Source organism: Sardina pilchardus, chromosome 14 (genome assembly GCF_963854185.1).
Source record: "Sardina pilchardus chromosome 14, fSarPil1.1, whole genome shotgun sequence".
In the NCBI taxonomy this organism is placed as follows: Eukaryota; Metazoa; Chordata; class Actinopteri; order Clupeiformes; family Clupeidae; genus Sardina; species Sardina pilchardus.
In genome coordinates, this window is record NC_085007.1 from 3,805,510 (window position 1) to 3,822,855 (window position 17,346).

At 45.9% G+C, this 17,346-nt stretch overlaps 2 protein-coding genes across 5 annotated transcripts; one reads left to right on the plus strand and one right to left on the minus strand.

The window, feature by feature from the left end:
* Nucleotides 1-1,708: 1,708 nt before the first annotated feature.
* tmem267 (transmembrane protein 267) lies at nucleotides 1,709-10,759 on the minus strand. Of its 3 annotated transcripts, none has more exons than XM_062555061.1 (4): nucleotides 10,675-10,759; nucleotides 8,913-8,930; nucleotides 8,386-8,814; nucleotides 1,709-4,869 (listed from the first exon to the last, which is right to left on the minus strand). In XM_062555061.1, exons 3-4 carry the CDS (start codon nucleotides 8,773-8,775, stop codon nucleotides 4,534-4,536), a joined length of 726 nt encoding a protein of 241 aa, XP_062411045.1. In that variant the 5' UTR covers nucleotides 8,776-8,814; nucleotides 8,913-8,930; nucleotides 10,675-10,759; the 3' UTR covers nucleotides 1,709-4,533. The 3 variants fall into 3 exon arrangements, with proteins under 3 accessions (XP_062411045.1, XP_062411047.1, XP_062411046.1); XM_062555063.1 differs by lacking the exon at nucleotides 10,675-10,759 and adding an exon at nucleotides 10,595-10,641; XM_062555062.1 differs by lacking the exon at nucleotides 8,913-8,930 and having other exon boundaries at nucleotides 8,386-8,829; nucleotides 10,675-10,743.
* Nucleotides 10,760-10,761: 2 nt separating this feature from the next.
* si:busm1-57f23.1 (uncharacterized protein LOC368621 homolog) lies at nucleotides 10,762-16,026 on the plus strand. Of its 2 annotated transcripts, none has more exons than XM_062555064.1 (5): nucleotides 10,762-10,962; nucleotides 13,499-13,667; nucleotides 14,624-14,775; nucleotides 15,288-15,389; nucleotides 15,605-16,026. In XM_062555064.1, the coding sequence occupies exons 1-5, from the start codon at nucleotides 10,777-10,779 to the stop codon at nucleotides 15,683-15,685; spliced, it is 690 nt and encodes a 229-aa protein (XP_062411048.1). In that variant the 5' UTR covers nucleotides 10,762-10,776; the 3' UTR covers nucleotides 15,686-16,026. The 2 variants fall into 2 exon arrangements, with proteins under 2 accessions (XP_062411048.1, XP_062411049.1); XM_062555065.1 differs by having other exon boundaries at nucleotides 10,937-10,967.
* The last annotated feature ends 1,320 nt before the right edge of the window (nucleotides 16,027-17,346 follow it).

Here is a 17,346-nt window from a genome sequence, read left to right on the forward strand (position 1 = left end):
ATCTCTGAGCACCTCGGAGTTCTTTTGTGGTTTGTCTAGAGTGGGCTTTGCAAACAGCCTACCTTTGTGTGGTTATATGAACATCCTGTGCACCTATAGTCACCACATGCCTTACACAAGTTTACATTTCAAAATATTATTAAATTCCAAACATAACAATTCCAAATGCTTCAAAGTTATATCACTGGCCAAAACTCCCTGACCATTCCTTGCGCTTGGGTATCTTGGGTTTATCAATTTATTTTACAGTGTGTACCTGGGTTTGAGTGTGCGTGTGTGTACCTGGGTTTGAGTGTGTGCGTGTGTGTACTTGGGTTTGAGTGTGTGCGTGTGTGTACCTGGGTTTGAGTGTGTGCGTGTGTGTACCTGGGTTTGAGTGTGTGCGTGTGTGTACCTGGGTTTGAGTGTGTGTGTGTGTGTGTGTGTGTGTGTGTACCTGGGTTTGAGTGTGTGTGTGGGTACCTGGGTTTGAGTGTGTGTGTGTGTGTGTGTGTGTGTGTGTACTTGGGGTTTTTAGAGTGTGTGTGTGTGTGTGTGTGTGTGTGTGTGTGTGTGTGTGTGTACACCTGGGTTTGAGTGAGTGTGTGTGTGTGTGTGTGTGTGTGTGTGTGTGTGTACCTGGGTTTGAGTGTGTGTGTGTGTGCGTGTGTGTGTGTGTGTGTGTGTGTGTGTACCTGGGTTTGAGTGTGTTTCTGACTTCGGACGTCCCTTTCTCCCCTGCTCTCTGGATGTAAGAGCAGAGAACACTGACCCTGCTGCCTGGCCAGCATAAGATGACCGCGCCAATGGCCCCAGTCCAGCAGTAGATGATCCTGACAGCTCTCCATTAAACAGTGGACGTGGACACGGAGAGCTGGCAGCCACACAGGCACAAATTAAAGGCAGAACAGAGGAAGACTGTCTGATTTCCACTTCTGGGTGTTCAATGTGGGATTGTTTTTGTGCTTTGGTAACACGCCAGAAAGGAACTACGGACATATTTTCAATTAAGTGTCTTAAATCAGTTTGAGTCATTTCTGAATGAGCATCTGTGTGCGTGTGTGTGAGCGAGTGTGTGAGTGTGTGTGTGTGTGTGTGTGACGCGGGATGGCTGGAGTTGTAAGGTTCAGCACCGCCAGAGGAAGACCAGTGTGTGTCCCATTTCCGGTGGCATAACGTGTGTGTGTGTGTGTGTGTGTGTGTCGGGGGGGAGTGCCCAGGGCAAATGCCGGTCACTGACACAACTCTGAGGAAAAGGGGAAATAATCCCACATGGTCACGCTTGTACGCTCTCTTCTCATACAGAGACATTTCCAACATTTCAAGCCCCTTCACTACTGGTTTAAAAATATTCTCCATGACTGAGGCCCTTTTGTCTAGACGTTTGGTCCAGATTACAAAGTCATTTCCTCATTAGGAGGAAGTGAAGAGAAGACACCCGAACTGGTTCAGAGGGGGTGGGGGGGTGGGGGGGTTAGTGCTAATGATGTCAGCCTGCAGGCCTCACGTCCATGTGACAGGACCCAAGGGGCCTCCGTCAAGGGCACGGCCCACATAACAAGTGTTCCAGAGTTCACAACAGAGTTCTACCAAAGATCCTTCACTACTATCCGCTTTAACCCTCTCTGGTTCTACTTTCATATTATAATTAGCCTACAAGAGAATTCTAACTCCACCCTAAACGGAGATCAAATCTTCCGGAATAACTTAACACAGAAAGTCAACAAAGTCATATTCAAGGGGTGAAATTTATTTAAGAAAAAAATCATAATAGTGACTTACAATGACACTTATTCCATTACAATAACTATTCATACCTGTATATTATAAAATAAATTAAAGCTTTAAATTAAAAAACAAGTTCAAGTATGGTGACAGGTGTGCAAAATGCAAATAATAAGTTAAAATACTACAAAATACACAGATACAAAAAAATAGCACTTCAAACTGAAAGTGAAATTGCCCAAAGATAGAGCTGCTTATACACAGCGGTGATTGACTAGCTCCCTCTGCAGGTGAGACAGAGAATAGCAAGGACAGTGGTTGCGGCTCTCTCCCTGCACGTTAGTGTTTTGTAACTCCCATCACAGCTCCTTCCAGAACTCAAATGGACCAAACATAAGCAATTATGGAGTACTCCCACACCCCCCACCCACTGGCACAGACAACACCGTACGCCTGTGGAAATCTTGGCTGCATCTTCGCCTTCTTAATGAATTGAGTTACGGAATGACTTCGTGCCACACACACACACACACGCGCACACACGCACACACTCACACACGCTCACAGCCGCCAGCCAATTACACTGATACTCCTTTCAGCAGCACCCCGGAGACGATGAATAAAAAACTGCCTATTAAAAGATGACAGGTACACGCATCTCCCCTTAACCTGGCCTGAGGATAGCAAACAAAGCACTAAGAGACTGGCCCTTGCCCACCTAACGTCTTGTCTACCAGCAACAGCACCTTCCGTCGGTGCTGCAGGTATTTACACTTTGCTCCACAACTCAGCCGTGTCTGGACCAGAGGTGTTCATGAAAGTCCGGCTTCAGGAAATGAAAGTCCTACTGTGTGTTTGTTGGTTCTACCTGTGCGCCTAGCACAGGTGATTTTACCTGGCTGAAGTGCTGTACTAATTAGAATCACATAATTCAGTGAGTGGTTGGTTTCTACTTTCTTTTAGGCCCAATTCACACCAAAGAGTCGAGACCAGACGAAACCGTTGCAGAAGGACTTGCGGCGGTGTGAGTTAAATGTTGCACGTCGTTGTCAGCCGTTGCAAGCCGCCTAGTCGCAGTTACAAAGTTTTAGAATCTTCTCGTTAATCCTTGGTTTAGACCTGCCTTGCCTTAACTTAACTTAACTTTACTTTCTGAAGCCGGACTTTTACACTCTAGTCTGGGCACACCGAGGTCAATCCGCTCATGATTCAGGGCCGTTAGCTAGAGATGAAGAACGCAACGCTATACTTCTGCTCTGGTGCTTTGAAAGCTCCAAAAAAAGTTTTAAGGAAGAGAGAAAAAGATTTTTTTTTTTTTTTTTAAAAGAGCCAACGTCACGTACAAATACGTACAGAGAACAGTCCAGACCAGCTGTGAGGTCAACAGCAGCCTAAGACACAAGAGGAGGACAGGCCATCTGAACGAGATGGTCTACAGCAGGGGGGGAAAAAAGCTTTTTTTTTTGTCGTTTAAAAGAGAGGAAGTCCTCTTCCACTGAGAGGCTTAGAGAAAAGGGAGGGGCAGGAGAAGAGGAAAAGGGAGGAAGAGGAGGAAGAGGAGGAGGAGAGGGAAAGGGAGGAGGAGGAGGAGGAAGAAAGGGAGGCATCGTTGGCCAGGTGTAGCGGTCCCTGGAAATGAATGCAGGTACGCTGGTCTGTCTCATTCGTCCATAAAGTCTATGGGCATGAGAGCGCACAGGTGAATGCATGTATGTGTGTTGTGTATGTGGGAGTGTGTGTGTGTGTGTGTGTGTGTGTGTGTGCGCGCCAGCGTCAAATTGGAGATCACTGTCCCGCTGTCCTCTCTGCTATGTGAATCCCCACTCCATTGACCACTGCTCACTCATCATGTGGACCTGGGTTTGTGTGTGTGTGTGTGTGTGTGTGTCTATAGTGTACAAGCCCTCTTCTCCAATTGGAGATGGTGGCCCCTTTGTCCCTTCTGCTCTGTGAATGCCCACTCCACCGACACGTCGTGTTCCTGGAGCTGAGGTGTGTGTGCGTGTGTGTGTGTGTGTGTGTGTGTGTGTGTTTGCATGTGCGTGCATGCATGTGTGTGTATGTGTGTCTGCTTGTGTTTCTTATCTGACATCATTTTCTCACCAGCTGTCTTCACGCCCCCACTCTCACTTCAACATCAGAGAGAGTGTGTGTGTGTGTGTGTGTGTGTGTGTGTGTGTGTGTGTCTTATCGGACCTCATTTTCTCACCTGCTCTCTCCATCCCCCCCCCCCCCAACTCTCACTCCAACATCACTCTGATGTGTGCGTGCGTGTGTGTGTGTACGTATGTGTGTGTGCGTATGTGTGTGAGCGGCGCGTGTGTGTGTGTATTATACATAAGACTCCATTTCCCTCCAGCCACACGGCTCACACGCGGCCCACACGCGGCTCACCCGCGGCTCTCTCTCTCTCTCTAGACGTCGATGGCGACGCCGTGCTTGGTGGAGATCACGTCACTCTGATGTGTGCGTGCGTGTGTGTACGTATGTGTGTGTGCGTATGTGTGTGAGCGCGTGTGTGTGTGTGTGTGTATTATACATAAGACTCCATTTCCCTCCGGCCACACGGCTCACACGCGGCTCACCCGCGGCTCTCTCTCTCTCAGACGTCGATGGCGACGCCGTGCTTGGTGGAGATCACGTCACTCTGATGTGTGCGCGCGTGTGTGTACGTATGTGTGTGTGTGTATGTATGTGTGTGCGTGTGTGTATATTATACATAAGACTCCATTTCCCTCCGGCCACACGGCTCACACGCGGCTCACACACGGCTCACACACGGCTCACACGCGGCTCACACACGGCTCACCCGCGGCTCTCTCTCTCTCTCTAGACGTCGATGGCGACGCCGTGCTTGGTGGAGATCATGTCGCGCGTGCCGGTCAGGTACATGAGCACGGAGCAGAGGTGCGGCAGGGTGGCGGTGATGCCCACGTAGAGCCAGTGGGAGAGGGGCGCCGTGTGGCCCGCGGGCCAGAGCCACAGGCCGTGGCGGGTGCCGTCGCGCACGTGGTGCGACGCCAGCGCCACGAACAGCATCCAGGGCAGCGAGCACCACGAGTCCTTGAGCCGCAGCGCCACCATCAGGAGGCGCAGGGAGAAGCACAGCGCCGGGATCAGCGTGGAGCAGTGCAGCGGCGGCCGATGGGGCAGGTTCAGCGCCGCCTGCGACACACACACACACACACACACACACACATTAATATGCTGCGCACGTACACACACACACACACACACGATCAGATGCCGCACATGTACACACACGATCAGATGCCGCACATGTACACACATTCACACACACACACACACACACACACATTAATATGCTGCGCATGAACACACACACACACACACACGATCAGATGCCGCACATGTACACACACGATCAGATGCCGCACATGTACACACATTCACACACACACACACACACACACACACATTAATATGCTGCGCACGAACACACACACACACGATCAGATGCCGCACATGTACACACATTCACACACACACACGCACGCCGCATACGTACACACACACACGTTCACATGCTGCACACGTACACAAATACACGCAAAGGTTCAATTTACAACTTTAACCTTCCCACATACTTACATAAAACAAAAATTATACAAATTTTTACCAACATATAGAACAAGACACCAACTTTGACTTACAGGCACCAAACACAAATCCATTCAAGAGAACAAAGAATGGATTCAATTAAACTGAATGCTTCCATTTTTATGTAGGTAGGTGAGTTTCACCTAAAAGATGAGGAGATAATAATGTTTTATTTAATAATGGATTTATTTTTGTTTTGTTTTTGTTTGTTTAATTTCTATTTCAGCCAGTGCCTTTGTGTCGCTGCTTAAAAACAGCTTCCTTTACTAGCAAGAGTCTCGTCCAGATGGCCAGTTAACGCAGCACTGTGCAGAGATCACTGAAGCCAGTGCAGGCTAACACACACACGCACACACACACACACACACAACTCCCCTATCACTCCCCATATGGGCGGCCTTAACAAAGGGAGGGTAATTGCTCTGGTGTGGCTGGCGTTGGGCTGCTCTGTGCTCCTGTGGACTGATAAGTCCAGAGCGAGGAGGCTGTGGCTCTTTTGTGTGGTGAGAGGGGGGCCACCGTGAGCTGGCCGACTGGCCCATTGCTCCCCCACACAGATAAGATGCAGCGATTAGGGCCCTTTGGAGAGGGAGCTGGAGCTTTCATGGCCCTGATAGAGAGAACAGGAGGAACAGAGAACCAAAGAGAGGAAAAACACTGGACAGATTAATCGGCTCCTTTCACTCTCCACACCAACTCCCCCACACATATGTGGCTTTATGGGCACGGATGGCCTGTCTGGATTACGCACAAAACAAAAAAGGAAAAAACACAAAAAAAACACAACTTTTACAATTAATTACAAACAGTAATTAATAAGCCATTAGTTCCCATCATGAGAGGGTGGATATTCAAACACGGGCTGTAAGCAGAGTCGCTCACACTGCAGAGGATCACGCTACAGATGAAAATCTATGATACTAATCCATGATGATCTAGATATGTACAGTAAATATACTAAAACTCAATCCAATCAGGCTGAGCAATCACATTACAGATGTAAATGTACTAACCAATCACAGCCACTGGCGCTCACGCTACTGTACATATGTATACATACTAACCAATCACGGATGGCTTTGGGTGGAGTCATTCACACATCTCCTCAAATGAGAAGGTACTCCGTAGTTACCCTCGGCTGCATTAGTCTGCTACCATCGCGTGGAGGGAGGGACATAGTGACCTATGTTGACCTATGCCTTCAATAATAGGTACAGAGACTAGAAGTCCCTGGTGTGACTTTTGTTAGAGTTAAGCTGGGCAAGCGTCGTACATTGTTCTTTTTTATTCACATATGACTTTCACACTATACGTTTCAGTCAGACGTGATTGCTGAGTTTTACTGCAAGACATCAGACAAAAATGTCTGACATGGCAGAAATTCAATTAGATTGCACCGGAGTTGGAAAGTTGATAAGTCATTTCTTGTCATCAGGTGTTGCTAGCCTGTCAAACTACACAACAAATCAGGCAGGAATTCAGCCAAACAAAAAGGATGTCAGATCAAACTGATTCAAGGCTAAAATCCCATCAGAATCGCACAGTGATTGCTTTTGGTAAACCATACACACACTCTCCTTCTCTCTCACACACACACACATACTCACAGTCTCACACACAAAAAAACTGTGACTGGAAGCTGTAAGTCAGCTGCTCTAAGTGCTTATTCAGCAGTTGTGTTCCTTGGAGCATAAGTAGGCGTGAAGTTCACTGTTTCTTTTTAATTAGCCCATCAAGGACAAGGTGTGGTTTGCCTAATGAAATGAAAAGCTGCAAAAGTCTTGAATGTACTCGTTCACTTCTAAAACAAATATGTGTAACCTTCAAGTAAAGCTTTTAACACAGCCTAAGCATTTCTGTAGGCAACTCATCATGCCAGAGCCTACCGACACATAAGGTGCATCTCATGTAAAGTTTATACGTCATCCCTCGCTCCTCGATCCTCACTGATCTACATAAAGAATGATGGGGCGGCAACAACGATAGTCTATCCCTTGGTCTATCTTTCTTTATGTAGATCAGTGAGGATCGAGGCCCGAGGAGCGAGGGAGGACGTATAAACTTTACGTGAGAGGCACCCCCAGCCTAACCATCACAGCGAGCTCCAGAATATGAGACCCAAAGGAATATACTTACATTGGTCTGTCTATCAAAGCAGATCTACAATTTCAGAGAGTGCATCAATAAAAGTAAAAACTGTGCCCTACTGAAATATGGTCATAATGTTATTCGTGGTAGTCAAGTCACCTAGCGAGAATTGTCATGTTGCTCCCAGTGTTTCGGTCGTGATTGGAATACTGCCTTAAAAGAGCCAATGGCAAAATTTGAATCAGGCATGTTTTACTTTTTATGTCATTGCAATCTCTAACCACCAAAGCTCCTCTGTGTTTTGATATACAATAATTGGCTTTGAATTTGGCTGATACTTTTATCCAAAGCGACTTACATTTGTCAATTATTACAAGCACAGCGCAACCCAGGGTTAAGTGGCTTGCTCAAGGGCACAATGGTGGCAGCCAGGAAATTGAATCCACAACTTGTCTGGCTACTGAATGCTAGCCCAGCTCATTACTCTAAATTTGAATCAGGTTTATAAATTTTATATTAGTGCAGTGTTCCCAGACTTTTTTATGACCATAAGCTCCTCTGCGCTCTGATATACAGTAATTGGCTTCGGATGCAATGTGATTTATCCACTGCTGCTACTCACGACTTTTCTGGCTAGTGGCTACTACATGCTGTTAGCCCAAATAGCTACCACTGGGCTTGGGCACCAGGAACTCACTTGAGTGAGCGGGACAATGAATCAGGTATGGTTTTGCTTAATGGATGCAGTCTGCGACCTTTTTGTCAAATGTGTGTGAGTGTGTGTGTGTGTGTGTGTGTGTGTGTGTGTGTGTGAATTTAATACAAACTAGTGTGAGTATAAATACTGAGAAGTAGGCCAGGAAGTTAGCTAGATATAGAACAGGCGAAGAGGGCAAAAATGTGTGAAATTATATACAGCATATTGCTTTAAAATGTAATGCAAATTGCTGCCCCAGGTCACCAGGGACTCACTTTGAGTGACAGCGATCCGGCCAGGTAGAAGTGGTCCAGGTCGATGACTGAGGCCAGGAACCCGGCCAGAGCCACCTCGTAGAAGTCGCTCTTCTTCCGCAGGCCGATGACGATGGCCCAGGACCAGAGTCCGATGATGCCGTGGACGCCGTTGTCCAGCAGCGCGCGCAGCCAGACGTGCTGCAGCACGAACGGCGTCTGGAGCAGGTGGTCGGCGAGCGGGCAGAAGAGTCCGAGCCCCGCGCTGGCCAGCAGCGACGCCGTGCTGAACGTCTGCAGCAGCGCCTGGGCCTTCTCCGTCTCCACCGCCAGGCTCAGCGCCGGCACCGCCAGGCCGTGAGACGACGACGACGACGACGACCCGTCCAGCTTGGAGTGAAAGCCCCGCATGGCTTAACCTCACACCACCGCGACCACGGAGGGGGTCAGCACTGCGCTATGTGGCTGAGAGAAGAGAAAAAGACAAACAAAAAAAAAGACACATAGGATCAAACAAACAAAGTGTAGTTTGTATTCTCACCAATGGTCAGCACTGCGCTATGTGGCTAAGAGAAGACAAAAAAAAAGACACATACAGTAGGATCAAACAAACAAAGTGTAGTTTGTATTCTCACCATGGTTAGCACTGCGCTATGTGGCTAAGATAAGACAAACAAAAAAAAGACACAGAAAGAGACAAAAGGCTTTGTGAGAAAACAACTACGGTTAATTTATAGTTTACGCTTTAACCTCTACCATGGTCAGTAGTACGTGTACCTTTACCATGGTCAGTATATGGTATATGGCAAAGGAAAAAAAGGAAAAAAGGGGAAAAATATCAAAAGATATGAAAGACCACTATAGTTTGATTATGGCATGACCTAACCCTCTTTGACAGATATTTGCTTTTGTTATTTTACACTAGGCAAAATAGTATTGTGACTGCCAGCTCAAATAAAAATCACCCACTGACTTAAACCCCATGAGGCATAAAACAACCTCTGGGGAAACAGACATAGCCAACAGATCAGCCGATAGTGTCAAATGCCTTTGAAAAGACACAACCGCTTCACAGATGATTGGATACTGCCAATCAATGCAGCCAGCCTCAACTGCATATTGCGTGCTTCGCTTTTGCTGTGGAGAGAGGCCTGTGTGTGTCTTCTCGTCGACTCTGACAAAAGCTGACAAATAAAAAGAGGGAGCTCAAAAAATAACCCAGCAGTCTGCTCGCTTGAACCCCTCCGCCCACAACAGCGGCGGCTCACGTGGGCAGTTGTGGCGGAGGTGGAGGAAACTGTGTCAACCATCAATGGGCTCGCTGACTCTGTGGATCACAACAGTGGTGAGTGAGTCAGACACAAACTGACGGGGGCCCCGTGAGAAGAGAAGAAAAGAGAAGAGAAGAGAGCAGCGTCACACACAGAAGGGAAAGAGAAAAATAGCCCAGAGTCCAGAAACAGGAGGCTGGACACTCACCCAGGGGAGGCCAACCCCCACTTACAGTCCACACAAGCCCAAGCTGTGCAAGAATTAGTACATTAAATGTGTGCATCTGTGTGTGTGTGTGTGTGTGTGTGTGTGTGTGTGTGTGTGTGTGTGTGTCAATGCAATACAAAGTAGTGTGTATATTAATATTGGGAAGTAGGCCTACATCAGGAAGTTGGCTAGATATATCCATAAAACAGAAAGAGAGCAAATACGGTTAATATCTAACACTAATTCTCTTCTGACACTCAATCATCAGTTAGGTAAGTAAATGTTGCATCCTATTAAGATTACACGGCAGTACTTTCACATAGGTCATCACAGCCTTCCTAACCAAAACAGCAGCGTTGTCAACGATTGACTTTTGTCCGACTCGTGTTTAGAATCTGTATGCATATTCTACACATTTACAACGTCTGGAAAACGACGACACACACACAAGATGGCCCATTATTATTCAACACCACTAACAAATCACCAATAAAAATATATACTGAACTATTCCTAGCTCGAAAATATGCAGGCATCTCTGAGCTATACGTTTTAAGTGTGGTATTAATGCCGCTGTGCATAGTTAACGTTTGTGTCTTTATCAACCTGACATAAATTAAAATATGATGGGCGTCTTGGTAAGCTATGACATCTTAGCAAGCTAACGCTAGCCTAAATTGGTTGCATATCTTTGAAACGACTACGGTTTTAGCCACCTAGCCTTGACATTGCATTGCATTTTCAGACTTACAGCAGGAAGGACACATATAATATGTCAACAACTCGGGGTTGAAGACAACGCAGACCCATTTCAAACATATTTCCACTCACCACATTGTGTAGCTTATTCTTGTACTGTGTTCAAGTCCGCTCCCCGTGTATGTTTGCTTCCAGCCGGCTGCGAGAAACCTCCTTCCTTGTTATTCTTCACGCATGATTGGAGAAGAGAGCTGCCAATCCCATAGTCCGGAAGCGCTAGATGACGAAGTCAGAGCTGACGAAGTCAAGTCAAGTTTGGTACCAAAACACTGTCCAGCCTACCCGTCCAGCCTGCACCACCCACGCAAGGAGACCAAACCCTTTAACCGACACTTCAAGATTAGGCTACTGTATCGGCTGGTGAGGTGAACAATACTTTTTATAAACGTCTATGAACCCTGCAAAAATCGGTAGCCAAATGCTCTTTCTTTTGTGCAAGGTCGAGATCGAGATGCGCGCTATCAGTATCCACAATCACTTGGTCATTGATAGGCTAAAAGTTGCAATGACACAGAGAGAGGTTCATGTTATGTGCGTTATCCAGCTGAATTCGTCAGAAGTCGTAGCCTAGCCATTGACAAATTCTCAAAAATATGAATAGAAAATTACTGTTTGGGACAAATAGGCTACCATCAATAGGCTATGGGGCGTATCTCTCCTGCCCCTTTTGCCTTTGTTTATACAAGCTTCATGCATTTGATTCATGCATTAGGCTATGGTGAAAATGAAATAATTAATGAAAGAAAGAAAGAAAGAAAGAAAAGACCATTGAACTGTAACCTATAGCGCATGGATGTGCATAGGATTATCCTAATGAGACAAACAGATGGACAATCTTTGTTTTGACTGAACCTTTCACATGCCAGATAGGCTACAGTTCTAGAATCTTGGTCACCCCCAGCACCCCAGATCTGCCGTCCCGAGTGAGAAAACACCATAGGCTACTGATGACAACTGATTTTCCTCCCTTTAAAATTGCATGAAATTCTGCCACCTTGTGGTTGCTTTGGGGGGAGATGAATAATGCACCTTGGAAATCTTCATGCGACCATATCCTAAGTTGGGCCATGTGCAGGTGTCTCATGTGCTTAGGAAGTCTATATGAAATGAAAGTCTGAACCTCCTTTGCAAAGCAGGAAAAGTCCTGGCCAGTTTGTAGGATAATCTTATTTAGCCTGATGAGCTTGAGGTTTGGTGAAGTTTGTCTCAGTCCTCAGGTTTAGGCCTTCCAGGAACAGTGACCTGAGCTGATGTCTGGAGTGCTGTTTGCCAGACTATACAACACAAGCCTGCCTATACCCCATCTTGACATTCACATGGAAAACATCACATTTTGTCCATTGATAGATAGATAGATAGATAGATAGATACATTAGATACATAGATAGATATGTTTTATTGCTGCAATTGTTATAGTAGCCTAATGTGTAATGTATATTATTTTTGATGGCATCAAATTAGATATATTGTGTGTGTGTGTGTGTGTGTGTGTGTGTGTGTGTGTGTGTGTGTGTGTGTGTGTGTGTGCAATGCACACACAGTGTTTCTAACGCAGCACAAGCTATCGCCTCGTCAGCACAACCTTTTCAATCGGGCATGACTCAGACATGTCACACTCTGTTCCTGAATGTTCACTATGGTAACGGCACACTGGTGATTCTAACTCTCTCATGTCAACACATTCACTTTGTCCCTGCAGCACAGAACACCAACTCACAGCACGACACACACACAACACAGTCAAACAAAAGAGACAGAAGCCAGAGGCTTAGGTGTGCACCCACAGGTGTGTGTGGGTGTGTTTGGGTGTGTGTGTGTGTGTGTGTGTGTGTTTGGGGGGGGGGGGGGGGGGGATTATGCTTATGTGTGCGAGTGTATGTACACTATATGTCTGAGTGTATGTGTGTGTGTGTGTGTGTGTGTGTGTGTGTGTGTGTGTGTGTGTGTGCGTGTGTGTCTGTCTGTCTGTGTGTGTGTGTGTGTGTGTGTGTGTGTGTGTGTGTGTGTGCGTGTGTGTCTGTCTGTCTGTGTGTGTGTGTGTGTGTGTGTGTGTGTGTGTGTGTGTGTGTGTGTGCGTGTGTGTCTGTCTGTCTGTGTGTGTGTGTCTGTGTGTGTGTGTGTGTGTGTGTGTGTGTGTGTGTGTGTGTGTGTGTGTGTGTGTGTGTGTGTGCGTGTCCATTCATGGCATGCCTGATGAGACCTTGATTTAAATTCCTTGAAGGAGCTCTGTCTAATTAGCCTGTCTGAAGGACTCTGTATCTGAGCCGAGTTGCAGGTTAGCAGGTTAGCTTCGCCACCGCACCACACGCTGCAACAGCAGGAGGTTAGCTTCACCCCGGCAGCAGGAGGACGTTAGCTTATAGGGCAGTAAGGGGATTACTCGACCCGCACGCTGCCTCTGTCTCCCATGCACTCCACTCGTTGTTGCTCTTTCTCTCTTTTCCTTTCCTGCCTGCTTTCTTCCCCTGTTTCTCTCTGTCTGTCTATTTTTTCTCTCTCTTGTCTATTTCTCTCTCTTTCTCTGACTCACTGTCTACTCGGCCTTTCTGCCAGCTGACACACATCAAAAGTCCACACAAAGACACACCAGCATTCACACACCGGCTCACTCACTAAAACCCAAACACACACACACGCACTCACACACTCACTCACACACACACACACACACACACACACGCACGTCACAGTGCCCAGTCATTCCAGACGCACAAGCCTCTGTGCCAGGAAGGGGTGTGGTCCTGCTGTCGGCGTTGTTAAACATTCCATCGGTGGCGAGGGGGAAAAAGCTGTAGAGGCTGTATATATCCTCTCCGTCTCTCCTGACGCGCGGTTCACTCGCTCCCTCCGCTCTCTCTCTCCTCTCTCTCTCTATATCTCCCTCTCTCTCTACCAGTGGACGAGACCTGCTATACGCTCTGCTCTGCTCTGCTCTGCCCTGCTCGGTGCTGCGTGCTGGACCTTTAGGACCATGGCTTTCCACATCATCGTGCTCCTGTCCATGATCTCGGTCTTCGAGGTGGCCCTCGGAGACCAGCCTGTGGATGAGGAACTCATCAGTACAAGTCAGTTTTGTTTGCTTCTCTCCTGGTGTTTGGTCTGCCTTGAATAGAATATGTTATGGAGGTGGAGGTGAGGTGTATAGGCTTGATCTGATCTCTTTGTGCTGTGCAACGGCTGTCTTTCATATGACAATGAGGGCTAATGTTGGAATGTGTTGATGACAAAAAAAGAGTTTGTTTATCTCATTACACAAACATTAATGGATGACAGTATTAAAGATGTCTTTAGATTAGATTAGAGTAGGTTGAACTTTATTGTCATTGTACAGAATACAAGTAGAAAGACAGCGAAATGCAGTTTGCGTCTAACCAGAAGTGCAAAAAAAAAAGCAGAAAAGTGTACTGCCAATATGCAAAGTATAGACAGGTGGTGCATAGACAGGACAAGATATATAGTGCAGTGTAAACAGTATATACAATTATTTTACAGAAGGTGGTTTTCAGTAATATAAATTGAATATAGGTATGTGCAGTGTATAGCAGTAACCGTATAATAGACAATAAATATGGCTATGTTGTATGATAATAGATAATGAAAACAGACATCCACGAACATGGTGTTTATTTTATACTCATATGGTTACATAAATTACTTCTTGTATAGTGATATTTTTTGATATCAATACATGAAGTAAACACAAAATGTAGAATTCCGGAACAGCAAATTTGTAATAACAATAGCACAGACGCCATGTTGTTCTCCTCAGTAGAAGGTGCATCTCTGTGCTGATTAGATTCCTCCTGTGTAGTGCTGTGTTGTGTTGCCTACATTCCTCCTGTGTAGTAGTGCTGTGTTGTGCTGCCTACATTCCTCCTGTGTAGTGCTGTGTTGTGCTGCTTACATTCGTCTTGCGGAAAGGCATACTCTTGTGTGACATCCTGAAAGTGCTGCTGCGGTGAGGTTTTTAAATGATGACGGACTCTGATGTGTGTTTTCATGTGATGTCTTCTGGTCGTAGGGAATGTGCCGCTGCTGGGAGGCTGGAGTTCCATGAGCCCAGAGAGCCCCGAGGTTCTAGCCGCCGCTAAGAAAGCCGTCGAGCAGTTTAACGCCGACTCCAAGGCCAAGAAGTTCTTCAAACTGCTGGAGGTCTCCGCTGCTGAGACCCAGGTACTCAACATTTACACAAAGGCATTTAGCCGCCTGTTTTCCATACACTCAACATTTACATACATTCAGGCATTTAGCCGTCTGTTGTCCATAGACACTCAACATTTACATACATTCAGGTATTTAGCTGTCTGTTGTCCATAGACACTCAACATGTACATACATTCAGGCATTTAGCTGTCGGTTGTCCATAGACACTCAACATTTATATACATTCAGGCATTTAGTTGTATGTCCAAAGACACTGGGCTGCTCAGGCATGCTGTGTTTTATCAACACAAGTGTGCACTGGGAATGATTTAGACTATATCGATTTAGACTATATCGGTAGCAACATTCATCGAAAAATATGAAATATTTGAATACAGTGGGGGTACATTGAGTGAATTGTATTACAGTATATTTGTATTACATTCATTAATTTAGCTGACACTTTTATCCAAAATGACATAAAGAGGAGGACTGACATCCAAGCTGCTGTGCACCGTTCTGATTCTGCCCTCTGTACACAGGTGACCAATATGATCAACTACAAGATAACAGCCACCATCGGAAAGACCAAGTGTCGCAAATCTGAAAACGCCGACCTGGAGACATGTGACATGGCTAAAAAGGTGGGTCCACATTACCTACTGTGGCACAAGAACATACAATTAACTTTATATTGTACTTTATATACTTTATTAGGCACGTGCTCCACTTTTAAACTCATTATGTTCACTGAGGTAAAAGCTTAGAAAAGACTTACGATATATGTGTAGGTATGAGTTGCTGGTAGTTATTTCTGTACATAATAACACGTCTTGTTTGTTTTGTTGTGTTTCTATAGAGACTGCAGTGTAAGTTCCAGGTCCAGTACAACCCACGCAACGATGAGCTCACAGTGCTGGCCACATCATGCAAGAGATAAAGACTGTTTTGCTTGAGACGCAGGAGCCTTCTTGGATTATCCAGTCTAGAGGGGATGCAATCAGGGGATTCTTTTGTATAGATTTAGCAGGTTTCAAAAGAATGGGATTTTTTTTTACACGTTTCTAACTTTTTCGCATTTCGCTATAAAAGGTTAAGGTATTATTTATTGTTCATGTGAAAGAATGTTTTTTTCTTTTTTTTTTAATGAGGTTTGGATGACTAAAGTTAGTATTTTTAGAAATGTTAGTCAGCAGTCTGTCAAGTCTGGAGACATTACGTACCCAACCTTGGATCTGTGTGACTGGAGTGTGGGGTGAATAAACATCAACTTATCACTCACATTACAACAGTGCACCAGTGTATTTTGTTCTATTTTTGTTCACGAGTCTTGTTGGTTGTTTTCTGTGAAAGCTTCCTCAGAATATAGGCTACAGGAAGTGCTTTGCTTCCCAAAGATGTGAAAGTAGCCCCTATTCAGACACACTGCGCTTTTCAAATACGTCCCGTTTCCACGGAGCCAGAGCGGCGGCCAGGAGATTGGTACACCGAGTCCTGTGCCATTACTCATTTGCAGTAGCGGTGCCATTTTCCACTGCGTTTCCCACAGCCCTGCCCTTAGCAACCAGCGCTACGCTACGTTTGCTAAGAGAACTGTTTATTCCCCCTTCCCAGACAACACACACTGTATACGGGCTTGCCCGCTTCTGAGTAAACGATTTTGAGACGTCATTTGCGTTACACAAACTCTAAAAGTGGTTATTTTCTGAACTTCTCTGCTGAAATGCTTGTATATGGAAACTGGGTTACAGTACACTGAGATTTTACCATTTGTTCAGAAGAGTCACATTCAGCTGTAGGCCTAAACCTTGTAAACACACTCATAAAACTCTTATAAACATCGGTCTCACAATATTACTGGACCGCAATCACAGTTTCCATCCAGTGGAGAGTTCGGACTGCGCACAAGCGCTGGAGGCTTACAGAATGTTTCAAGCATGTTTGAGACTTAATCTCCTACAGTACAGAAGTAGTCATCTTTGCAGTATGTCACATTACCACAAAACTGAGCCTCTTCATGTTGGTGTCTTTGTGTGTGTGTGTGTGTGTGTGTGTGTGTGTGTGTGTGTGTGTGTGTGTGACATAGACAGAGATAAATAGTGAGAGAGAAGCTCAGAAATAGTGTCTCAGCTAGAAATGAGTTGAAATGAGAAATGAGAAAAAATAGCCAAAATGTGTAAAACACCTCAGATCACCATGAAGGCCTCAGCTGTTACTTCTCAGCACAATGACAAATATTGTGATAATAAACAATGATAATCCCTCGGCATGTCAAAATGTCAGCCATGTGGATGCTCTACTGATAGGCCATCTTTAAGGGTTCCCGCTGTCAAAACCCAGATCTGCGAGATAAAAAAAAAAAAAACAGGAAACAGGAAGCTGAAGACAACTTTGGAGCAACTCTGAGCTTATCTTTCTAGTGTGTGAGACATCACTGTCTCAGTCCACGTCAGCCTCTGAGCAACTTTCTCGGTCCCGCTGACACACACACACACACACACACACACACACACACACACACACACACACACACACACACTCACACACACCAGTGCACTGCTGTGACTGTGACCATGGTCCTGTGGGTCGCCATGCTGCTGA